The 22,889-nt window shown below is 47.6% G+C and overlaps 1 protein-coding gene across 1 annotated transcript; it reads right to left on the bottom strand.

The window, feature by feature from the left end:
- Positions 1-18,183: 18,183 nt before the first annotated feature.
- Positions 18,184-22,680, bottom strand: LOC125545596 (inactive protein kinase SELMODRAFT_444075-like). The gene is made up of 9 exons (XM_048709610.1): positions 22,036-22,680; positions 20,974-21,110; positions 20,761-20,858; positions 20,295-20,650; positions 19,613-20,020; positions 19,356-19,516; positions 19,197-19,270; positions 18,939-19,083; positions 18,184-18,844 (listed from the first exon to the last, which is right to left on the bottom strand). The coding sequence occupies exons 1-9, from the start codon at positions 22,490-22,492 to the stop codon at positions 18,617-18,619; spliced, it is 2,064 nt and encodes a 687-aa protein (XP_048565567.1). The 5' UTR covers positions 22,493-22,680; the 3' UTR covers positions 18,184-18,616.
- Between the last annotated feature and the right edge of the window lie 209 nt (positions 22,681-22,889).

Below are 22,889 nucleotides of genomic sequence, written 5' to 3'. Positions count from 1 at the left end.
CTTCTGGAAACGCCCCGGCCCGGGGGATGCGCAGGAACGGCCGTTGACGTGGGGGGCAGTGGCTTTTCTGTGCGTGGGGTAGATTTTGTGCTCGGGGGCAGAACTGTCAGATCCTGTGCTAGATTGATATGTTTGGAAGAAACCAAATTCGGTGGGGAAGTGGAGGGACCTTTTGTGGTGGGGGTAAAACTACGGGGAAAACATTCCTCAAAAAATAAAAAAAGCTACGGTGAAATCCTAGATCTGACCAGAGTTGGTACTGCGCGAATATGTTTGGACTGGTTTCCAGCGCAAAAAACTATATTCTAGCCTTGCGTGGTTGGATCCGGTGACAGCGGCATTTGATCGTCGCTCCTTTCTTGAAGGCGTTGTTGTTTGAAGAATCTCGTCGTTCATGTATGTTATGAATTGGTCGGTGCGGATATAGTAATTGTTGTAATTTGCCGATCGTAGATTTGATTGCTTTGGGTCTCGCCTACACATAACTTTGGTCTTATATGACTTTGGGTACCGTGGGCGTGTTTTTGTGTGCGTGTGTTGGTGTTGACTGTGTGCATCCTAGCAATACAAAGGTTGAGTATGTGCTCGTTCTGTTTGTATCTTTTTGATGCTTCATTTTGAGTCAATACAATTCACCATTTGTTAGGGAAAAAAACCTCCACCGAGGGCGCAAACATATGTTTACTCCTGCGTGAAAATTTACAAAAACATGAAGTACCTTACAATTTACACTTGTGAATTCTTTCAGAATATTTGTTACCATATTTTTTACAAATTTAATGTTAACCTCATAAATATCTCTCTTGATCGGACATGAAATTTCTGCAGTTGGGCGCATATGCACCTCGGGTGAATAGTACCATCTGGAAAAAAATAGGAAGACAAACATTGTTTAATGTTTTGCCAACATGCAAAATTTCATGGTGAAAAAACATTTGTGGAGGCCTAGGCAAGAAAAAGACCAATGTTTCAAAATAGGGCAAAAAATTTAAGCACTTTGGAACATTGATTTTTTTTCAAACTCTGACAAATGTTTTCCAGACATGTAACTTTGCATGTTAGTAAAACATTTAACAATGTTTATAATTTTTTTTTCAATTTTTCACTGTTTTTTCAAATTTAGATTATTATGCATCTGTTTTCTCTACTCTTAGGATTGTTTAAAACAACAAGTTAATTCTTCGTTATGTATAGTTTAAGATATTGTATGTTCCATGGGTGAAATATTTTATACATCGCATGTAGTTGCTAAGATATTGTATGTCCAATTTACAGTTCTGTACTCCTTAAATTGGTTGTGATATAGATTTCCAAGTGCATGTGTATCTTACCACATGTACACTTTAGAACTTCTTCCACACACACCTCCAGTGTCTTGTTCTGACATTTATTTCTACATAAAACATATTGTTCAGATTGTCAATTCATACAAATACAGAAATTTGCAAGAAATAAATTGAGAAGCGTAAGTTTTGTTGTTATGTTGTCCAAGCTCAATGAACTATAAATTTACGCCATGCTAAACAAACAATAAGAAAGATCATGTTTTTCGACCTTCATTCCCTGAAGAGGCAAGTTATCGACATGTATTAAGGAACGAGTGTATATACATATTGAGAAAAATGCAAATTTATAAAGGAATTATTATGATCCTTTCATTGAGTACTATTATTCCACATTGTGGCATTAGGAAAATAAATAACAAAGGAGATCAACATATTTAGAAGGGTAAAAAAACGTGGCGGCAAGCGGTTTGGTCGACATGTTTTGCGGCGAGTTGGTTCTTCACGACGTGGTGCTCCTCGAGCTCCGTCGCCGCCTTCATTGTGAGCTCACGCTCAGCCAACTCCCATGACTGAAGCTCAATCTCCGGCTCCTCCCGCTCCTCCATCTCCTCCTCCTCCGACTTAGGGCTCGACAAGGACAGCGGCGCGGACTCGGCCATGGCCAACTCAGCCCTCCGTTCCCACAAGAGCATCGGCGGGACGGTGGCCTTGCTTGAGACCATGGGGGGTGCCGACAACGGAAGCTCAATTTGGGGGCAGGAAGCGGTGACATGAGGCCAATTTAGGCCAAGGTTGATCCTATACATTCTTAATAACTTGGGTATCTCTGCAAGATGGAATGTGGTGAGGTTGAACAACTCAATCCTCAATTCGGTGGCAGTCGGTTGTGCTGTCCTTTGGAGGCATCGCCTACTTATCAAGTTGCACTATTACTTTATTTATTTCTCATGTACATTATGATCACAAGCACATGTACGTAGTTGCATGTCAAACCTCCTCTGGACTATTTTATTCTATTATAGTTTATTACCACTCCCACTTCTTATTTGTATCTGTGTGCCGAGCTAATATTGCACTATAGTGGTTCGGGAAACAGAGAATATTTACGAGAGTAAGTACTTTAGATGTTCCCTTCACCTAGCACCATCCTTTCATTGGTTCGATAAACCACGTATCTAGGGAAGAACACCTACTACGACATTCTACCGAATTGAGGTAATCAAACTTCTACACCAACTAAGAGCCTCTCCACCCCTTCTACAAAATTTGAACTCCCTAAGCCACGCGCCCAAAGTTAACTCCCAAAATTCCGACGAGGTACACTTTTTAGCACCTGATCCTTTCCCTAAACTTGACTCTCAAAAAAATCATGAATTTGCACAAACTACTCATTTAGAATTAGAACATGACTAAGATAACATAGTGCCTAAGTATACATAACATTGCCCAACTGAACTAAAACTTGCCGAAAAAACTAAACTACACTTAAATAACCTAAACTACCATGTTACTCCTTGTCTGAGGAGATCTCAATCGGCTCTACCCTTGTCGGAGCCAAGCCTGTCGAGGTAGGCGAACAACTCCACTAACAACTTCTCTTTCACAATATAAGCGGTGTGGTTGATGGTGTCATCATGCGAGGCATCGACAAATGCCTCAATGGTGAGGTGCTCCTTGACCGCCAATGTGTGTACGTGGATGGCGGCGAGCGCGGCTTGGTCAACACATTTGTGGCGAGTTGGTTCTTCACGAGGTGGTGCTCCTTGAGCTCCACCTCCTCCTTCATCTCGAACTCGCGCTCAACCAACTCCAACGGCATAATATCTAGCTCCTCCTCCTGCTCTTCTATCTCCTCCTGCTTCGACTTGGGGCTCGACACGGACAACGGTGCGGGCGTGACCATGGCCATCTCAACCCTCCGCTGCCACAAGAGCATCGCCGGGGCGGTGGCCTTGCTTTGGGCCATGGCCGGTGGCGATAACGGGAGCTCAATTCGAGGGCGGGGAGCGGCGGCAGGAGGTCAAGTTCTACAGTGGTGGACTAGGGTTCGGAAAGGGATTGGTGTGGAGGGAGCCAAAGACATGTTTTCATAGGAGGAGGGCAGCGCGGTGGCCGAGGTTAGCGAGTCAGTGCCGGCGGTTGTGGCATGAATGCATTGGCACTATTTTTCAGTCGAACGGGAAAGGCTTAGGGAGAAGAAGTTTACTCAAATTTGAATAGGTGGGGCTAAGTTTGAGTGGTAAACCCTTGAAATTTTTAGGAGTTAGAATATTGAGAAGAATGACTTGACGTCTTTAATTTTTAAAAAGTATCTTTTGGTAGTTAAAGAAATTTAACTGAAAGACTAGATTTTCTTTTTTGCAAGAAGTGAACCACTAGAGATACAGAATTTACATGGTTAGTGTTCATCAACATCATTGTTTTCGTGTTCTTTTCAAACACGCACCTCTATAATGGCACACCTTCATCACCAGAAAACTAAAGGAGAGAACGAGAAAGAGCCGTCCAAGTTCAATGAACTATAAACCTACGTGAGCAATCATGCCTCGATCCATCGATTGATTGATCGCAAAAATCCAAATGGGAGACACTTTCCATTGGTATATCCTGCTGCTCCCCAGTGGTAGTGGGCTGTGTCACTCGCCATTCAGTCACTGCTCACCGCCTACTGCCTACGGCTATTCGGCTAAGATGTACTGCAGTCTGTTTTACAACATCCAGGTACCGCCACTCAGTCACTGCTCACCGCCTACTGCCTACGGCTATTCGGCTAAGATGTACTACAGTCTGTTTTACAACATCCAGGTACGTGGTCGGGCAAGCCCACACCTTAAATTCAAACTCTCAAATTCATACAAGTTCATTCACGTCCACCATACATGTTAATGTCACATGTATATTATATTTGTTGGTAGCGAAAATAACATTGAACATAAAATTTATTTTAAGTGCACAAGTCAAATTTTAGCTCTTTGATTTTCATTGTAGGTCTACATATGCTTCAGAAGATCACCGAGTAGTTGTGCATGCGCCTGATGATCTTAAAGATTCTAATGCGTCTGTAGAAATTCATACGTTGATTTACATCTTGATCTTCCGGGATATGGACTTGTTCTACATACGCTTCAAAATTATTGATTCGGGCTACCCCCATCATCCTCGTCCATGACAATCATATTGTGCAAAATGACTCAACATGTCATCAGCTACTACAAAGTCTCTGATTCCCACATGATTGCAGCTCCACAGACAATTTCCCACATGAATGCTCACTGCACATCCTTCCTTGTTGTTTCCGGCATTGTTGCAAAATGTCTTTGTTTGTTACCTTGGGGATCAGGTACGGTCTTTACAAACGCCGCCCATTTGAGAGAAAGCATTCAAATCCATAAAGTCATGTGATGCCAAATTCATAGGAGACGACCGACGCGGAAGAGGAAGAAGAGACGAGAGAAACAAATGGAATCTGGTAGGTCGAAGGGAAGGGATTTGATGCAATTTGTGATAGGGTCAGACTGTGTGATCCGACGTGACGGACGCGCCCGGATTTCCCATATGCGCCCCAGATTTAGACCGGATATAAGGGGTGCCGGTCGGCCGGACATTCAGGACCGATATGAGGGGTCCATCTAAATCGGTAATTTAACCGATCGATGACCAGGTCGTCCGTCCAAACGTTTGAGGCTTCCGGGTGTAGATGCTCTGACCCGTCCTTGCTATTCTTCGTCCAACTCAAAAAATAAATAAATAACTCCAATTCGAAAAAGGGAAAAACTCTCCTCCGTGTCGTTCCGCAGCCGCAATGAGCCTAGCCACGAATGCAGCTCACGTTGGCCCTCACCCGTAGCTCGATCTTTCCTCAGCAGGGAGACAGAAAGGCAGTGTGATGATAAGATCACCAGCGTCGCATTGCTGAAAGTTAACAATGATTATACATACGGATTACTACGTGGAGTAGCAATTGACAAAAGAGATTGCGTGGCATCCATATGAATGCGCTGGAGGCAGGCATTGGACGGTCCGTCAAGCAAAGAAAGTCGTAGACTGAGAAGTACTACTATACTACCCACCACAACTGCAAGAATTTAGTCATCTAGCCATACACTGCATGTTTTTTTTTCTTGGACACCCTTTCAAAACCTGACTACTCACATGCATACCAAAATAGAAAATGTATTATATTTTGATACAGAAGTAGTACTCATTCAGAACCTTGGAAACAAAAAAAGACATGGACACGCAAGTTCCTGTAAAATGTTCATTTTGTATTGTTATGATTTCACTAATACACGCATGATCCAAAGATGACACGATTTTGTTAGTTTATAGATTGTAGCTGACGTGAACGCAAGCTCCTTAGAGCATCTACAGCCAGACTCGGCAAATCCGGCACCTCGAACACCCGCGGACCCGTCCGGGTGCGTCCGCGGGCATTGATCGGGCATCCCTCATATTTGTCATTCTGCATCCGCGTATCTCATGTCCAGCGCCTTATAGCCATAATACTCATGCACACATTGATCTATCCTACGTGATCACACGACGAACAACAAAATTAAGCTGCAAAGGAACACAAGATCCGCTACAAACAGACATACACATACTTCACCACATCCAAAATATCATAGTTCATCCAGGATAAGTTCATAAACTTCTACAACCAAAAGCGATATAAACATTGAGGAGGGGGGGGGAGGGGGCGGAATCATCACTTCCTCGCCGGGTCTTTGCCCTTCCGGTCGCCGGTGCAGCTCTAGACGTCCACGGCTGGTGGAGGGTCTTGGTCGTTGGCCGAGGAGGTCCAGCTGTCGCCGTTGTCAAAGTCGGAGAGGATGATGAGCCCCTTCATCCGACGGACCGCCCTGTCCTGCTCCCACTTCAGCCTTGCCACCCGAGCCTTCTCCGCCGCCGCCTCCTTTGCCTCGCGCTCTGACTGCTCAATAGCTAGCCGGAGCACCTTGGCGGCGAGCGTTCGTCTCTGCCGTCGTGAGGGAGTGGCGGTACACCTAGGCGAGGAGACGCGCGTCCTCGTCAATGTCCGACTCCGTCCCGCGGTGGCGGCACACAGACTGGTCCGCCGCCTCCCTCTCTCGTGCATGCTTCCTTTCGCGGCGCGCGCCTCCTACTCCGGAGAGTCCGTGCGGGCCGGAGGCGCAGACACAAGCACCCAGCGCTGGCCGCGTGCAGGAGTAGCTGACGGTGGATGGAGACGACGCAGGACTGGTGAGGATTGTGCTGACCGAGCGTCGCTACGCGCAGGCCAGGAGGGTCCAGCTCCGGCATCCGTGTTGCGCCGGCGCGGGAGGTGCGGTGGCGCTCCAGATCCGGAGTTGCCGCCGGTCTCCACCTTCGACCGCTCCAGCACAATGCGGAAGGCCATCTCCTTCTCGTAGCCGACCTCTGAGCCAGACTCGCTGCCGGAGTTGCTCATCGTGGTGGATGAGATCAGAACCGGAGAGGGAGAAGAATGGACAGACGGAGCGAGAGGGGAAGAGAGTGAGATAGGGTTTGAGCTCGCCACCCGGATTGGGGTTTTTATGGGGTGCGTGATGGGCCGGGCCTGTCAGGCGAACGCGCCCAGGCCGCTCCATATCTACCATATATTTAGACTGAATATGAAAGGTACTGGTTAGCCCTAACATTTGTCTGGAGATTGAGAGATTCGGCTGGATCGATTTTTTATGACCGATCAGTGACCGAACAGTTTATCGGATGTGTGAGACGATCATGAGAGACCTGAATGTAGATGCTCTTATCCTAGTCCCTTGTTTGTGCGGCCACCGACGGGGGTTGCCCACAAAACGCAACTGCGGTGTCGTCCGCCGCACCTCACACAGCACCTTCATTGACCTGCCTTATTAACTCGCTTTCTGTAAAAGTTTTTTGTTTCTACGCGCGTCACGGCGAAGAGACGTGATCCATACGTGCGAAGCCGAAAGACCCGAGGAGCCCTCGTGAAGCTACTACCGAGCAATCCATATCTCTATCATCGTAGCAAAGCCTCCATTATCTGCAAAGAGATATCATCGGACGCTAACGCGTACGTATGGAAATTTTGCTCCTCAGAGTCAGATTCCTCGGCTAAAATTAAAATGCTACCCGTACTTAGCCGTTTAATTAAGGTCGGCTTCAGCTTCACACCGCATCATTATCCGAGAAAAGCTTCACGCAACCTGCTACTCCAGCTCCGCCAGTATCTTGGGGATTGCTTTTTCAGTAGTGGAAACGGCAAAAAAAAAATCCAGTACATACACCTTCACTTTTGCAAGATTTCCCGGTAGTGAAGACCGGGCACCTTTTTCTAGTACATGCATTCAATATAAGAGCAATTCCAATGGGGCGATCCATTTCGTCCGTCAGCGTCTGTTTGAGTCGGCGCGGACAAAAGTGGCGGCCCAACGCGCCGACCCAAACGGACGCACGTCCGTTTTTCGTCCGTGAGCGACCTATTCCAGGCTCATTTTTGAACCAGATTTGCGTCGGCGTGGACACGAGACGGACGCGCGCGCGCCTACTCTTCTCCCCGGGCCCGCTTGTCGGTGCCAGCCACAACCATTTCCCCCCATTTTTTCAAAAACGCTCCCACCAGCGCGCGCCCCCGCCCCCAACCAGCGATGGAGAACGCCGTCGACCTCGACCTCGACGCCGCCGCCGGCCTCGCCTCCCTCGCCTCGTCCGGTGCCGTCGCCCCCTCCGGGAACGGCAAGCCTCGTGCCCCGCGCAAGACCGCCGCGGCGACCAAGCCGAAGAAGGCGCTGACGCCCGAACAGCGGGCAAGGGAATCGGCCAAGAGGAAGGGCCGGAGGCACGCCGCGGACGCGAGGGATGAGGCCGCTGCGCAGGCCGCCGCCGCCGTGCAGCATGAGTTCACCAACGTCCGCGTCGCCGCTGCAACGAGGCAGGCGATTTACATGCTTGGGGTAAACCCTAGCCAGCACCACCTCGTCCAAGCCGCCGTCGCCGCGGCCAGCACCGGCTCGTCGGCATTTCCTCGGATGGTGATGCCCGACTCACCCCGCGCATCGGCTTGCAACCCGGTCCCCGGCTTCCACGTCTACCCGCAGGCCTCCCGCCTCTCCGGGGAGTGCTCACCCGACGTGAGCGTGGTCGCGCCTTCCACACCTGCGCCCGCGGCCATCGACCTCAACGCCACCCCGGTGGTCGGTGGCTCGTCGTCCGGCGGCGCGAGGAAACGCGCGCGACAGACGCCGGCCGGCGGTCTCCCGGACACCCGCGACCTGTTTGAGAAAATGTCGTCCACCGTCGACGAGGACTACATGCAACACCTCATCTTCGAGAGTGGTGCGCCGGGCGCTGGCTATGATCCTGAGGAGACGCAAAGCCAGGACGGCCGCGGGGCGTTCCACGCCGGTCGCTGGCTATGATCCCGATCAGGCGGCCTTCATGCGTGATCAGGTCGGCGTCGACCTGGACGGCTTCCCCCTCGACCACGAGTTTCCGGACGACTATGGGCTAGAGGAAGAGGACGAGTGCGACATCGAAGTGGAGCCTTTGTTCGAGGACGAGCTCGCCAACCAAGCTGTTGGGCCAAAGCCGAAGCACAAGAGCAAAAGCACGAAGGCGTACACAGCTGCCGAGGACAAGCTTCTATGCGAGTGTTGGCGAGACATTGGACAAGACCCAAAGACGGGCGCCGAGCAAAAGCATTCAACCTTTTGGACTCGTGTGCACCGCGAGTTTCATGAGCGCAAGAAGTTTCCACCCTACCAATTTGTGAGCACGCGCGGGTGGGTCTCCATTTCCAAGCGGTGGAGGGTAATCCAACAAGAGTGCAACAAGTTTTGTGCCACCCTTGAGAGCGTCAAGGCCCGCCCCGTGAGCGGCATCGGCGTGCAAGACATGGTATGATAGCAAGCAAGTCGGCCTCTTTTGTGCCATCAAGATCATTTTTTTACGTCTTCATTTGCTATCACTTGCCCATATGCTTGCATGGAAACATTTTGTAGGCATTTCAAGCTTTGGAGGCATTCAAGGTTTAATACAATGGCAAGTGCTTCAACCTCTCCCATTGCTATCGTGTCATCAAGGACGAAGAGAAGTTCAAGGCACAATATGCCGCGCTCAAGGCACGTGGGGGAAAGGGCGCCGTGGAGGATGTTGGGGAGGGCGAGCCGGCACGACTGCGGGGGAAGACCAACTCCAAGAAGGAGGACAAGCGAGATGCGGCCACCAACGCCTTGATCGCAAGCGTGGACGGCATGATGAATAAGAAGGACTCAAAGGAGGAAGAGCACCGGCGTTTCAAAGAAGAGCAAATGAGCGCTTTCATGGAGATCCAAACACTAGTGCAGAACCGGGCAATAACACCGGTTCGTAAGGCCCTTTAGTGCCGGTTCGGTAACCGGCGCTAAAGTGTAGGCACTAAAGGCCCCCCCTTTAGTACCGGTTCAGCACGAACCGGTGCTAAAGAGCAACCACATGGCACGAGCCAGTGGCATTAGCCTAATTGGTGCCTTCGGAGCACGATAACAATTGGAAGTGGTTCATGGGGGCGGTAGCGGGTAATAGTATTCTCCTTTGGGATCTATGACCTGGTCGAGGAAAAATCCCGCTATTTTCTCTTGAATTGCTTCTATGCGGTCCTCTGTTAGGAGCTTCTCCCGCACCTCTTTGAACGGTTAAGAAGGAGATCAATATGCATGTGTATTAGTTGTGTGACTAGATATCGATAATGGTGTAAAAATTGTGAATAGTGTTCTGACAAACGTACCCACTCCTATCTTTGAGATCTGCTCCTTTCGGACGCCATCATACGAATGTTCTCGCAAACATAGTATGCACACAGATTATTCCCCGGCGCCTGCTTCAGGGCCTTTACGAGAACCTGACGTCCATAGCAGCCATGTAGCGATGGACGTGCTCGTCCTTCTCCCTGACACGGCGACGTACCACCTCCGGTGGGGCCGGCTCCCTCTGCACCAAAAGTGGCTCACGCGAACGCCACCAAAGGAGATGAGGGTCGACGACGGGACCCGGGGTCGTGTTCCTCATCAAGCGTCGCGCCCCTGAAAGTAGCACCTCCCAGTGCCAGCCCGACGGAGCTCAGTCCCGGACATGGGTCCTCTGAAGCAGGACGTCGTCGCGAACGGGTCGACGGCGAGGATGCGGGCCGGGCATCGTCGACAACAAATACTATATGCCGCAAAAGTAAAGTAACATTTTTTAAATGATGGATTGTGATTTCATATATGCAAATTCTAAATTTTATAACTAAAACTAACATTTCTAATATTTCTGTAACTAAAAAACATTTTTATATAACTAACATTTCTATATAACTAACATTTCTAATATAACTAACATTTCTATATAACTAACATTTTTAATATTTCTATATAAATAACTTTTCTATATAACTAACATTTCTATAACTAAAACTAACATTTCTAATAATTCTATAACTAAAAAACAGGAAGATTGCTAACAATTCTATAACAATGTGTGTGTGTGTGTGGTTGGCGGCCGGGGCAGGAGCTCACCGGCGAGGCGCGACGACGGGGGGCGGCGACGGGGACGGGGACGGAGACGAAGACGGCGACGGAGACGGGGCGGCGACGACGGGGACGGGGACGGGCCGGGCGGGGACGACGGGAGGACGGGGAGGGGCGCGGCGCGGCGACGGGGACGGCGACGGACAGCGACGGGGACGGCGACGAGGGGCGGCGGCGACGGGGCAGAGAAGAAAGAAGATGAGAAACTGATAATTTTTTTGAAGTGTTTTCTTATATAGAACCCACCTTTAGTACCGGTTGGAGCCACCAACCGGTACTAAAGGTCTGTTTTGGCCAGGCGAAGCGACGGGAACCGCACCCCCTTTAGTACCGGGTCGTGGCACCAACCGGTACTAAAGGCCCCCTCTTTAGTACCGGTTGGAGCCACGACCCGGTACTAAAGGGTGTGCACTGCCAGGCGAGGGGCGCAGAAGTTTAGTCCCACCTCGCTAGCCGAGGGGCACTCGCACCTGCTTATAAGCCCCGCCGTCGCTGCTGTCTCGAGCTCCTCTCTTAAGCAGGCTTTCTGGGCCTACCTCTGCCGCGATGCCCTGTTGGGCCTACTGGGCTAGCGGGCCTGCATCCTGACCCAACTAGAATTTGGGTTTCTAGTCGTATGCAGGCCGCTGTGGCCCAGTAGGTGGGTTTTTTCTTATTTTTTTGCTTTATTTCTTTTTGTTTTATTTATTTTTGAGTTGTTTTTTTGCTGTATTTAGAGTTTCTTTGTGAATATTTTTGCTTTAGGTACAAAAAATTACAATTTTCTGTTAGTACCGGTAGTTTACAAATTTGAATAGTTTAAATTTTGAATTATTTGAAATTTGTGTGAATCACTAGTTTGTGAATAACTTAACTTCGAAAATAGATTTTTCAGTGATTCTTTTTTTTATGTTTAATATTAGTGTGTTTTCTCATTATATTCAATTTGGTAATGCTTAGGTTATTTAAAAAATGAAATGCCTTTCTAACGGATGAGTTTTTATGCGAAAGCCTGATACTTCGAAAAAGATTGTTCATTTTGTACATGAAGTGCATCCAGTTTTTGCGGTAACCCTCTCTACTTTTTTGCACATGCTATGTGGGTGAAATTATGATACCATGCCAACTTTCAACCTTTTCTGAGTTCATTTGAAATGCTTTTCAGTTTCAGAGTCATTTAGCTGAAAAAATCAGTAAATGCATGAAAGAATTTGCTTGCACATAAAATTTCTTCGCGTTTCAAATGCCAAAACACATAACTAGCTACCCTAACTATTACAGTGATTCCTTCCTGAGTGTGAAACACAGAAGAAAGTGATGATAGTGAAGCCGATCACATCTCAGATCTTTGGGTGTGAAACTTTTTCTTCGCGTGTGTCCCTTTGCGCCATAGCCATGGAAAATCTTCATCATTTAACTGGATGCCCGGGTCAATATTCACTGTGAATGGAGCAATTTCATCAAACTTTTCATAATCTTCTGACATGTCTGTCTTATCATCCACTCCCACGATGTTTCTCTTCTCAGAAAGAACTATGTGCCGCTTTGTCTCATCGTACGATGCATTCGCTTCCTTATCTTTTCTTTTTCTCGACTTGGTAGACATGTCCTTCACATAGAAAACCTATGCACATCATTGGCTAGGACGAATAGTTCGTCTGCATACGCAAGATTGTTGAGATCCACTATTGTCATTCCGTACTACGGGTCTTCCGTTACCCCGCATCGTGTCATATTGACCCATTTGCACCGAAACAAAAGGACCTTCAAACCACGTCGATAGTCAAGTTCCCATATGTCCTGTATATAACCATAATATGTTTCCTTTCCCGTCTTGGTTTCTGCATCAAAGTGGACACCATTGTTTTGGTTGGTGCTCTTCTTATCTTGGGCGATCGTGTAAAATGTATTACCATTTATCTCGTACCCTTTGAAAGTCATTATATTCGAAGATGATAACTGGGACAACAAGTACAGGTCATCTTCAATAGAGGCGTCATGCATGATACGTGTCTGCAACCAGCTGGTGAAACTCCTGATTTGTTCACGTGTAATGCAGTCATCAGACCGCTCCGGGTGTTTGGAGCATAGCAAATTCTTGTGTTCATCCATATACGGAGCCACCAAGGCGGAATTCTGTAGAACTGTGTAGTGTGCTTCAGTGAGAGAATGTCCGTCCATATATATTATTTGTTCCCCTGCTAGCGTGCCTTTTCCATCCAGCCTGCCCTTATGCCGCGATTCAGGAACACCAATCGGCTTAAGGTCAGGAATAAAGTCAATACAAAACTTAATGACCTCCTCATTTTCATGGCCCTTGGAGATGCTTCCTTCTGGCCTAGCACGGTTATGAACATATTTCTTTAAGACTCCCATGAACCTCTCAAAGGGGAACATATTGTGTAGAAATACAGGACCCAAAACGTTAATCTCTTCCCATAGGTGAACTAGGACGTGCGTCATGATGTTGAAGAAGGATGGTGGGAACACCAACTCGAAACTGACAAGACATTGCACCAAATCATTCTCTAACCTTGGTATGATTTCTGGATCGATTACCTTCTGAGAGATTGCATTGAGGAATGCACATAGCTTCACAATGGCTAATCGAACGTTTTCCGGTAGAAGCCCCCTCAATGCAACCGGAAGCAGTTGCGTCATAATCACGTGGCAGTCATGAGACTTTAGGTTCTGAAACTTTTTCTCTGCCATGTTTATTATTCCCTTTATATTCGACGAGAAGCCAGACGGTACCTTAATACTGAGCAGGTATTCAAAGAAGATTTCCTTCTCTTCTTTGGTAAGAGCGTAGCTTGCATGACCCTGATGTATGCCGTCTTTTTCGTGCATACGTTGCTGGTCCTCCCGTGCCTCAGGTGTATCTTTTGTCTTCCCATACACGCCCAAGAAGCCAAGCAGGATCACACAAAGATTCTTCGTCACGTGCATCACGTCGATTGCGGAGCGGACCTCTAGTCTTTCCAATAGGGCAGGTCCCAAAATATAGATTTCTTCTTCCACATGGGTGCGCGTCCGTCAGCGTCATCCGGAACAGGTTGTCCACCAGGACCCTTTCCAAAGACCACCTTCAAATCCTTGACCATATCATGTACATTAGCACCAGTACGGTGGCGAGGCTTCGTCCGGTGATCCGCCTCACCTTTGAAATGCTTGCCTTTCTTTCTTACAGGATGCCTACTCGGAAGAAATCGACGATGTCCCAGGTACACATTCTTCTTACAATTAGCTAAATATATACTGTCGGTATCGTCCAAACAGTGCGTGCATGCGTGGTATCCGTTGTTTGTCTGTCCTGAAAGGTTACTGAGAGCAGGCCAATCATTGATGGTCACGAACAGCAACGCCTTTAGGTCAAATTCTTCCCCCATGTGCTCATCCCACGCACGTACACCTGTTCCATTCCACAGTTGTAAGAGTTCTTCAACTAATGGCCTTAGATACACATCAATGTCGTTGCCGGGTTGCTTAGGGCCTTGGATGAGCACTGGCATCATAATGAACTTCCGCTTCATGCACAACTAAGGAGGAAGGTTATACAAATATAGAGTCACAGGCCATGTGCTATGGTTGCTGCTCTGCTCCCCAAAAGGATTAATGCCATCTACGCTTAGACCAAACCATACGTTCCTTGCATCATCTACAAACTCCTTCCCGTACTTTCTTTCGATTTTTCTCCACTGCGACCCGTCAGCGGGTACTCTCAACTTTTCGTCTTTCTTACGGTCTTCTCTGTGCCATCGCATCGCCTTGGCATGCTCTTTGTTTTGAAACAAACGTTTCAACCGTGGTATTATAGGAGCATACCACATCACCTTGGCAGGAATCTTCTTCCTGGGGCGCTCGCCCTCGACATCACCAGGGTCATCGCGGCTGATCTTATAGCGCAATGCACCGCATACTGGGCAAGCGTTCAAATCCTCGTACTCACCATGGTAGAGGATGCAATCATTAGGGCATGCATGTATCTTCTGCACCTCTAACCCTAGAGGGCAGACAACCTTCTTTGCTTCGTACGTACTCTCGGGCAATTCGTTGTCCTTTGGAAGCATATTCTTTATCATTACCAGGAACTTTCCAAATCCCTTATCAGATACACCATTCTCTGCCTTCCATTGTAGCAATTCCAGTGTGGTGCCCAGCTTTTTCTTGTCACCTACGCAATTCGGGTACAACAATTTTTTGTGATCCTCTAACATGCGCTGCAACTTCTTCTTCTCCAAATCACTTGCGCAGTTTCTCTTTGCATCGGCAATGGCCCGACCTAGATCATCAACGGGCTCATCCGATGCCTCTTCTTCAGCTTCTTCCCGCATTGCCGGCTCAGCTTCTTCCCGCATTACCGGCTCAGCTTCTTCCCTCATTGTTGTATCATCGTATTCAGGGAACCATGGCCAGGATAGTTGTCGTCGTCCTCTTCTTCTTCATTGTCTTCCATCATAACCCCTCTTTCTCCATGCTTGGTCCAAACATTATAGTGGGGCATGAAACCAGACTCAAACAGGTGGACGTGAATGGTTCTTGACGTAGAGTAATTGTGACCATTCTTACAGCCAGCACATGGACAAGGCATAAAACCATCCGCCCGCTTGTTTGCCTCAGCCGCAAGCAGAAAAGTACGCACGCCATTAATGAACTCGGGAGAGCATCGGTCATCGTACATCCATTGCCGGCTCATCTTCAATACACAACACCGAAAACACCAAATTAATACAATACATAAAGTTCATACATAAAGATCATACAACATTTAAATGCAACAAACAAATAACTCTCTAGCTAAAGAATATAAATGCAACAACAAATGCGATCAAGATCGCAACTAAGGTAACAATTGATCCAACAGCATAATGATACCAAGCCTCACTATGAATGTCATATTTTCCAATCTTTCTAATCTTCAAGCGCATTTTCTCCATCTTAATCTTGTGATTATCGACGACATCGGCAACATGCAACTCCAATTCCATCTTCTCCCCCTCAATTCTTTTCAATTTTTCCTTCAAATCCTCGTTTTCTCTTTCAACTAAATTTAATCTCTCGACAATAGGGTCGGTTGAAATTTCCGGTTCAACTACCTCCTACATACAAATATCTATGTCAACTTGATGGGCATAATTTGTCATAAACACGAAATGCAATGAATAGTTTTAAAAGAGAATATACCACATCCGAATCATAACCCGGACGAGGGCCGACGGGGACGGATATCAAAACCATGGCACTATGTATAACAAACAACGTATGGGTAAGATAATTATACGAGTAACTATATATCCAAATCACACAAACATCAATTTTTTATATAAAACTTCATGAACAAGAGGCTCACCACAAGGTGGTGCCGGCGACGGGACGTTGCGAGCGATTGACGGTGGTTACGATGGAGATTTAGAAGGTACTAAGTAAACCACACCTACATATGCAAACTAAGTGTTATTTTTGACCTCAAATTGCATATAAATAAAATACTAGCACATATATATAATTCCTCCCAAATTACTAAACTCAAAAATCAATCACTATATAAAGCATTGCACGAGCTAATCTAGCAATGAGAGATGAAATGACAAAGTTGCTAACCTTTGTGATCATTTGAATGGATGGGGGCCTTCAAATCTTGACAAATTTTGGGCAAAATGTGTGATGAGCTTGAGAGGAAGAGGGAAAAGAACAGAGAGGAGAGGGGAAAGGGGAAGAACAGAGCGAGCTCGGGTGGACGAAGGGTCTATGTAGGATGACCTTTAGTACCGGTCCGTGATACGACCCGGTACTAAAGGTGCTGGAGGGGCCCCGGACTGACAACATCCTGCCACCACTCACTTTAGTACCGGTTTGTGGCACGAACCGGTGCTAAAGGTTCGCCACGAACCGGTACTAATGAGAGCGGCTGGCTAGCCGTTGGAACCGGCACTAATGCACACATTAGTGCCGGCTAAAATTCAAACCGGCACTAATGTGCTTCACATTTGACCCTTTTTCTACTAGTGAAAGGAGGAGGCTTGAGCTTGACGCCGAGAAGCAAGCCAAGATGTTCGAGCTCGAGGCCGAGAAGCAAGCGAAAATGCTAGAGATCGAGGCCGCCAACGCCAAGACAAAGGCGAAAGAAGTGGCTCTTGCAAAGCATGATGACCGGGGTGGAGATCATGAAGGTGGATCTCAACGCCTTGTCGCCAAGGAAAAGGCCGTGGTTCGAGAAGATGCAGGTCGACATGCTCAAGTTTCAGGACGACTGATCTATGGCGTCGAGGGCCATCTTTTTGTATGCCGGCAGGTGTGCCGGCATGACCACGGGAGCCGCGGTGGCGTGGTCGAACACCAAGTCCCACCATTTTTTGCGTGCTGGTATGTGTGCCGGCCGGCTGGCGAGCGAGTGAGCCAGCAGGAACTGTGGTATTTTCTGAAGCCGGCATTGTATGCCGGTGCTGGCATGGTGCCGGCATGAGACATGGCCGCTGGCATGATCGGCCGCGGGCCTTTTTTAATTCAAAAGTTAAATGCGGACATGAAATGAGTCGGCGCGTTGGGCGCATTGCCGATCCAAATGCAAAACTGGGCAGACGCCGAGCGGGCGGCCGGTCCAAACGGACAAAAAGCGGATAAATGCACCGTCCGTTTGGGTCGTTCCATTGGAGTTGCTCTAAGCTTTGCATGTTCCCAGGTAAAGGTGATGTGCTTTCCTTCATTTTCTGAAACTGGCTCCTGAGAGCAGGCCTCCAGTGAGTCGAGTCGGAGCGCATCCTATTCGGCCCAAACCCAAATCATGGGCACAGAAAGTTCAAGAAAGATTACGCAAACAGCTTGGCCGCCTGATGTAATGATGGTCCAGATTTTTCAGGTTTTCTTCTCAACAGAATGATGGGTTGCCTTCATCCCTTGCCAACTTGCAGGGCCCGGAAAAGGACGGCGGATAGCAACCCAGCCGTCTATTCATTGCTTTTGAGCATGACTCGCTCCGTTTCTATTTCATGGGAATTTCATCCATGCCCCATCAAGCAGCACAATTCTGGCAGAAACTCGGATCTAAACAGCGTGCAGTAGCCTTCATTCAACGGCTCATCATATCTAGACGAATTTTCTGCTCGTCTGTCCACATCTTTTCTGAGTAGCATCCATCACTTTCGCCTGAAAGGGCAAAGCTGATGGCGAAAGTAAACGAAAACATGCACCTAAGCTGCACATGGCAGCTTCAATTCGGTGGAGTCAGTAGATGCTGGAACAGATTTTCTTCCTCCTTCTCTTTGTGACCCAGGCCCAGAAGCGCTTCAACGGAAAAAAGTCGCGGCGCGACGGCTCGCCCTGCATCCTGCATATCAGACTCTTCAACAGCCACAGACACACAGCAGAACAGACGAACAGTAGCAGAGATGAGGGCCAGGGAACAAAAACTCAGAAAAGTAACCCAAGTAGAACGACATTTCATTTACAACGATACGCAGGGAAAAAAAAGGGAACTAGTAATTCCCTATGTACACACCATTTTATGCGTGGAAGAACAAAACATAAGGGGGGAAGAAAGGAGAACAGGGGAGCAGGCAGTAACATGCGTTGCGATTTCACCGGTGAGAAGTGGAGATATTCCTCTGCGAGCATCATAGAAACTTCACTGATGAAATATCATACTGGATTCCTTTGGACTATTTCTTCACTTCGTAAAATGTGAGTGGTAAGGTCGCAGTGCCGCATCCTTGCTGACCTGGCTTTGACTCCTGTCTGGAGCGAACTTTGGGTACCTCACTCGGGTGGGCTCTACCTTTAATATATTGTCCACGGGGCTTCTCCGTAGGATCTCTCTCTCTCTCTCTCTCTCTCTCTCTCTCTTTACTTTGTAAAATGTGGGATGAATTGTCGGGACAAATCCCTGATATGCTCATTCTCTGTCTCGATAAGACGGACAACCTCCCCCATAGAAGGCCGCTGTTCCGGGTTTGTCCTGACACAGAGATATGCTGCTCTGGCTAGATGATACAGCCCATACGTGTCGTATGTATCTGCAATGCGCTCGTCGATCAGATCGTGCAGTGCAAGACTCTCCACCAAAGGCTCTGCCTGAAAATGTATAGAGATGCAAGAAAATGAATGCTGCAAATCGGCTATAAGACGTTGGCAAATGAAAAGGAGAAGAATCTACTAAAAAGAATACCCATTGCAATATGTGCGTGCACTGCCCTTCATGTTCCTCGAGCACCTTGCGACCCGATATCAGCTGGAAAAGAACGATGCCAAAGGCATACACATCTGTTCTGACAGAAACTATGCCATATTCAGCATACTCAGGCGCCAAGTATCTGATGGACATGACAAGAAAATCCTGGAATTGTCAGAAATACAGGAGCAAAAGGGTAGCATAAAATGGAACAGAGTTGAGATTATCGGAAGGATTAGAGAGTTTTGTGCTGACCCTGATTGCCCCAGAACCCTTGTATGAATAGAAGCATTGACAGCCTTCCATTTAGCAAGACCAAAATCCCCAAGCTGTGGAAGACAGGACGTAATTACAACAGAACAGATAAGGATTTGCACCTTCAAATGTACCAGTAAGAAGTGAGGTCTAGCTTACCATAGGAACAAAGTCATGTGTCAACAGTACATTGCTTGGGCGCAAATCCCGGTGAATTATTGGACCGGCGCGGCACTCTTCATGCAGAAAGCGCAGCCCCTTTGCTATACCAAGGGCAATAGCATGCCTCTTGTGCCACTCCAGTAAGCCTGCTGCCTTGTCTGTTTCATCAAGTGGCAAAAGAAAAGAGCAAGCTAAGGTTATGTTTGTCACCATCTTCATATTATGAATTAACTTTATGCATACCAAGCACGCACCAAATAAATGCCACTCAAGAGAGTTGTTGCATATATACTCATACACCAAGATGTTGTAGCTTTCTTTGCAACAATACCCAAGCAACATGACAATGTTCCGATGGCGGGCAAAACTGAGCACTTGCACTTCAGAGAAGAACTCGGTATAGCCCTGCGAGCTAGCTTCTTTACGCAACTTAGCTGCAATGACCTGGCCATCCTTGAGTCTCCCTTTATACACATGCCCAAATCCTCCCTCACCCACCAAATTCTCACTTGAGAAGTCAGCTGTTGCAGATTGGATCTCTGAGAAAGGATATTTCATGGATTCCTTGATGTAAAGAACTGATCTTAGCCCACAACCAGCACATAGAACTGGTCTTTCTGATGAATCGTACTGGCCGATCATGTTGTCTTCAATAGATTTTGCTGTAAAGATCAGGGGAGCATGCGTAGTATGAGTAAATACGGAATTGTAGATGGCCTGTGTAACATTATCTCTTGGAAGGTAAAACTACAGCTACTTGGTCAACATTGAACAAATATTTAACTAAGCTCTTGAATTCTGCATGAATGAGCTACTAGAATTAGAAAGGCCTTTTCTACCTTTTAAGCGCTACTAGGTCCCATTTTAACATTTCGGCAAAATAAACAAGCTAGTTGCAACTTTATGATTGTGCTTAATTGAAGAAATATGTCATACCATTGAATTCAGTCTCATCGATCACTGGGATGGACGTGACGCTCATTGACGGCGTGAAGTCTTGGATGCTGCTACCAACCACACTGGGGGTGTAGTACATCTCATGATTGGTTAGAGAGGCAAAGTAACTTACAGGCGATGACCTGATCGACACACGGACCTTGTCAGTATCTAGTGTTTTGGAACTTAGATCAAGTGACACTACTAAGTTTTGTAGGTCCTTCGTCTCCCCCATACTTTTGCTTGATAGATTTGTTCTAATTGACTTCAAGGTCTGCACTGACAGGTTATCTTGAAATGCCGCAACCTTACAGGCTATGTGCTTTTCGAAGTGCTTGAAATCTCGTCTGAAGTGCCTATAAATTCATTATAAACCAATACTAGTTTAGTTTAACTACTGAACAAACAAATGCTCCATTAGGATAGCATGCCAGGAATGATTATAAACAATAAATTATGCAGGTACCTATCTAATACAACCCAAGCAGCTTTACTTGAATTGATTTCATGGATAATGACAACCTTTGCTGGTGATCCAGGGCATACTTTGAGGGTCACACTAATCTGAAATAAAACAAAATGAACATCAGAATATAACCATTGTTTTCAAGAATATTGCAAGTCCTACTGGTAAAGCAGCTACTTATCCTAACAGAAAAATGAATGTAGGAAATGTTACCCCCACTTGGCGGAGCTCCTCCACATCCTGGAGGAGCTTGTCTTTGTAGTATTCAGCTTTCTTCGCAACCTGATCACCTAGGTACCGCAAGCTCGTCCCGGCAAAAGAATCACTAGATGCTTTGGTTTGGTATCCCACTAATAACGCAAAAGAAGTACAACAGATATAAGTTCTTCAGTAAATGAATATATTAATTTGAAGTAGGAGCCAAAATCTATACTCTACGAAGTGAACAGTGACTCCAAATCCCCAAACAACAGCAATAATCAGGAGCACGAGATAACACCACTCACTACAATTCAATGCCAGATTGAAAAAAAACTGGACAGAGCACTGCATTGCTGGAAGTTCTGACTCGGATTATACGCTCAAAAGAAGAATGGACAGTCTATCTTATACAAAAAGAATGGGAAGTCTAATTGCTCCCATACAAAAATCATGTGTTTATGCAACATCGACTTGTAACTTTTACACATAATGCGTTTCATTCTGCTGTTTTAAAGTCGATTTTCCTTGTCAGTATACCATTTATGAAGCTCAATAGACAATAGTGACACCCTTGTCTAAAATGTTAGTGATTCCAAATGCCATGATGCTTCTTCAAGGGACATCTATTACCAAATGACTAGTGAAACAGTGACCAGCAGGACTGAAAGCCAATCAGCACATATATGGAAGCATCTGTCAGACATGCATGAATACACCTAACACACACTCTAACAAGGAGAGGACAGCATCTAAAGTTTTCTACCTGACCACTACAATGATAATCTAACTAGCACATGGATGACAGAAATTAAGAATCAACTTCAATATAACACATTGACATTCCAAATCTATCAGTCTATCACCTATGTATATAAGCATGCACACAATATTCAACTACAGAGGTCGATCGCAACTAGGAAGCATTTTTGGGAAGTTCAATTCAGCACATGAATGATGAATGTAGACTCGAGAAGAGCAATTTAAACAAGAGTGGGTTAATTAGGTCGAGCAGAATGGCTAAGAGACCGTAACCCGACGGGAAATAGAGACCTAAAGGGGGAGCTCGGCCCTCACTCGGATTGGTGACGGAGTGGAGAACGCCGAGCACGAGGAGGGAGTCGCCGCCGCGAAGTATGTCGCCCCGGGCCACGAGCGCCCTGAGCGACATCCTGACCTCCACCTCGCGGTGGTCGCGGGTGGCGTCGAGCGCCACCACCACCATCTGCGGCGGCGGGAGGAGCGGCGACAGGGAGATGGGCATCGCGGCCGACCCGGCGCCCGGAGGGTCCATCGCGAGCTTGGCCGCCGCGGCGGTGGCGACGGCGTGGGTGTCCACCGGGCTGAGCGCGGAGTACATGGACGCGGGCGTGCTGATGGGGGTGCTGGTGCCGCTGCTCCTGCTGCGGTCGTCCCGGCGGCGGCGGCGGCGATGCGAGTCCCTGCTGCCATCGGGGCCGGCCGGGAGCGAGGCTATTAGTACCTGGAGACGGCTGCGCGCCGCGGAGTATATTCTCGAGAGCACGGAGTACATTCGGTGGGGCGGCTGGCGCGGGGGGCATCTCGAAGGCGCCCGCAGCGAATATATGGCGGGCACCTCATTGCCAGTCAGGTGGCCGGAGGATGATCCGAGGCGACGCGGCGGCTGGTCGGGCGCCTTGCTGTTGTCGCGTCGCGGGCGGAGATTCTCGCCGGCGGAGGCGGCGAGGGAGCGAGGAGCGAGGGAGCAGGGATGGGCGGGCGCTCGCCTGTATAACGAACTCGTTGTATAAGTTTTTTCTTCGAAGGAACTCGTTATATAAGCCGCTGGTCCCTTTCGATCCATATTTTAAGTTTTTAACTCCAGGATGAATTCCGCAACCGTGTGCTTTCCTCCGTCTTGGGGTAAATTATGGTTACGAATCACTCTTTCTCTTCTTTGAGTACTTCAT

The sequence above is a fragment of the Triticum urartu genome, chromosome 3 (genome assembly GCF_003073215.2).
Source record: "Triticum urartu cultivar G1812 chromosome 3, Tu2.1, whole genome shotgun sequence".
NCBI lineage: Eukaryota > Viridiplantae > Streptophyta > Magnoliopsida > Poales > Poaceae > Triticum > Triticum urartu.
Note: the sequence above shows the minus strand (reverse complement) of the source record. Positions and strands in the feature narration are given on the sequence as shown.

Excerpts from the sequence above, each read along its gene's own strand:
- LOC125545596 (XM_048709610.1), bottom strand. The coding sequence starts at position 22,492 with ATGTACTCCGTGCTCTCGAGAATATACTCCGCGGCGCGCAGCCGTCTC. Across the intron at positions 19,517-19,612 it reads TCTTGAGTGGCATTTATTTG|ACAAGGCAGCAGGCTTACTG; the intron begins GTGCGTGCTTGG and ends TTGATGAAACAG. Across the intron at positions 18,845-18,938 it reads GCACGCACATATTGCAATGG|GCAGAGCCTTTGGTGGAGAG; the intron begins GTATTCTTTTTA and ends ATACATTTTCAG.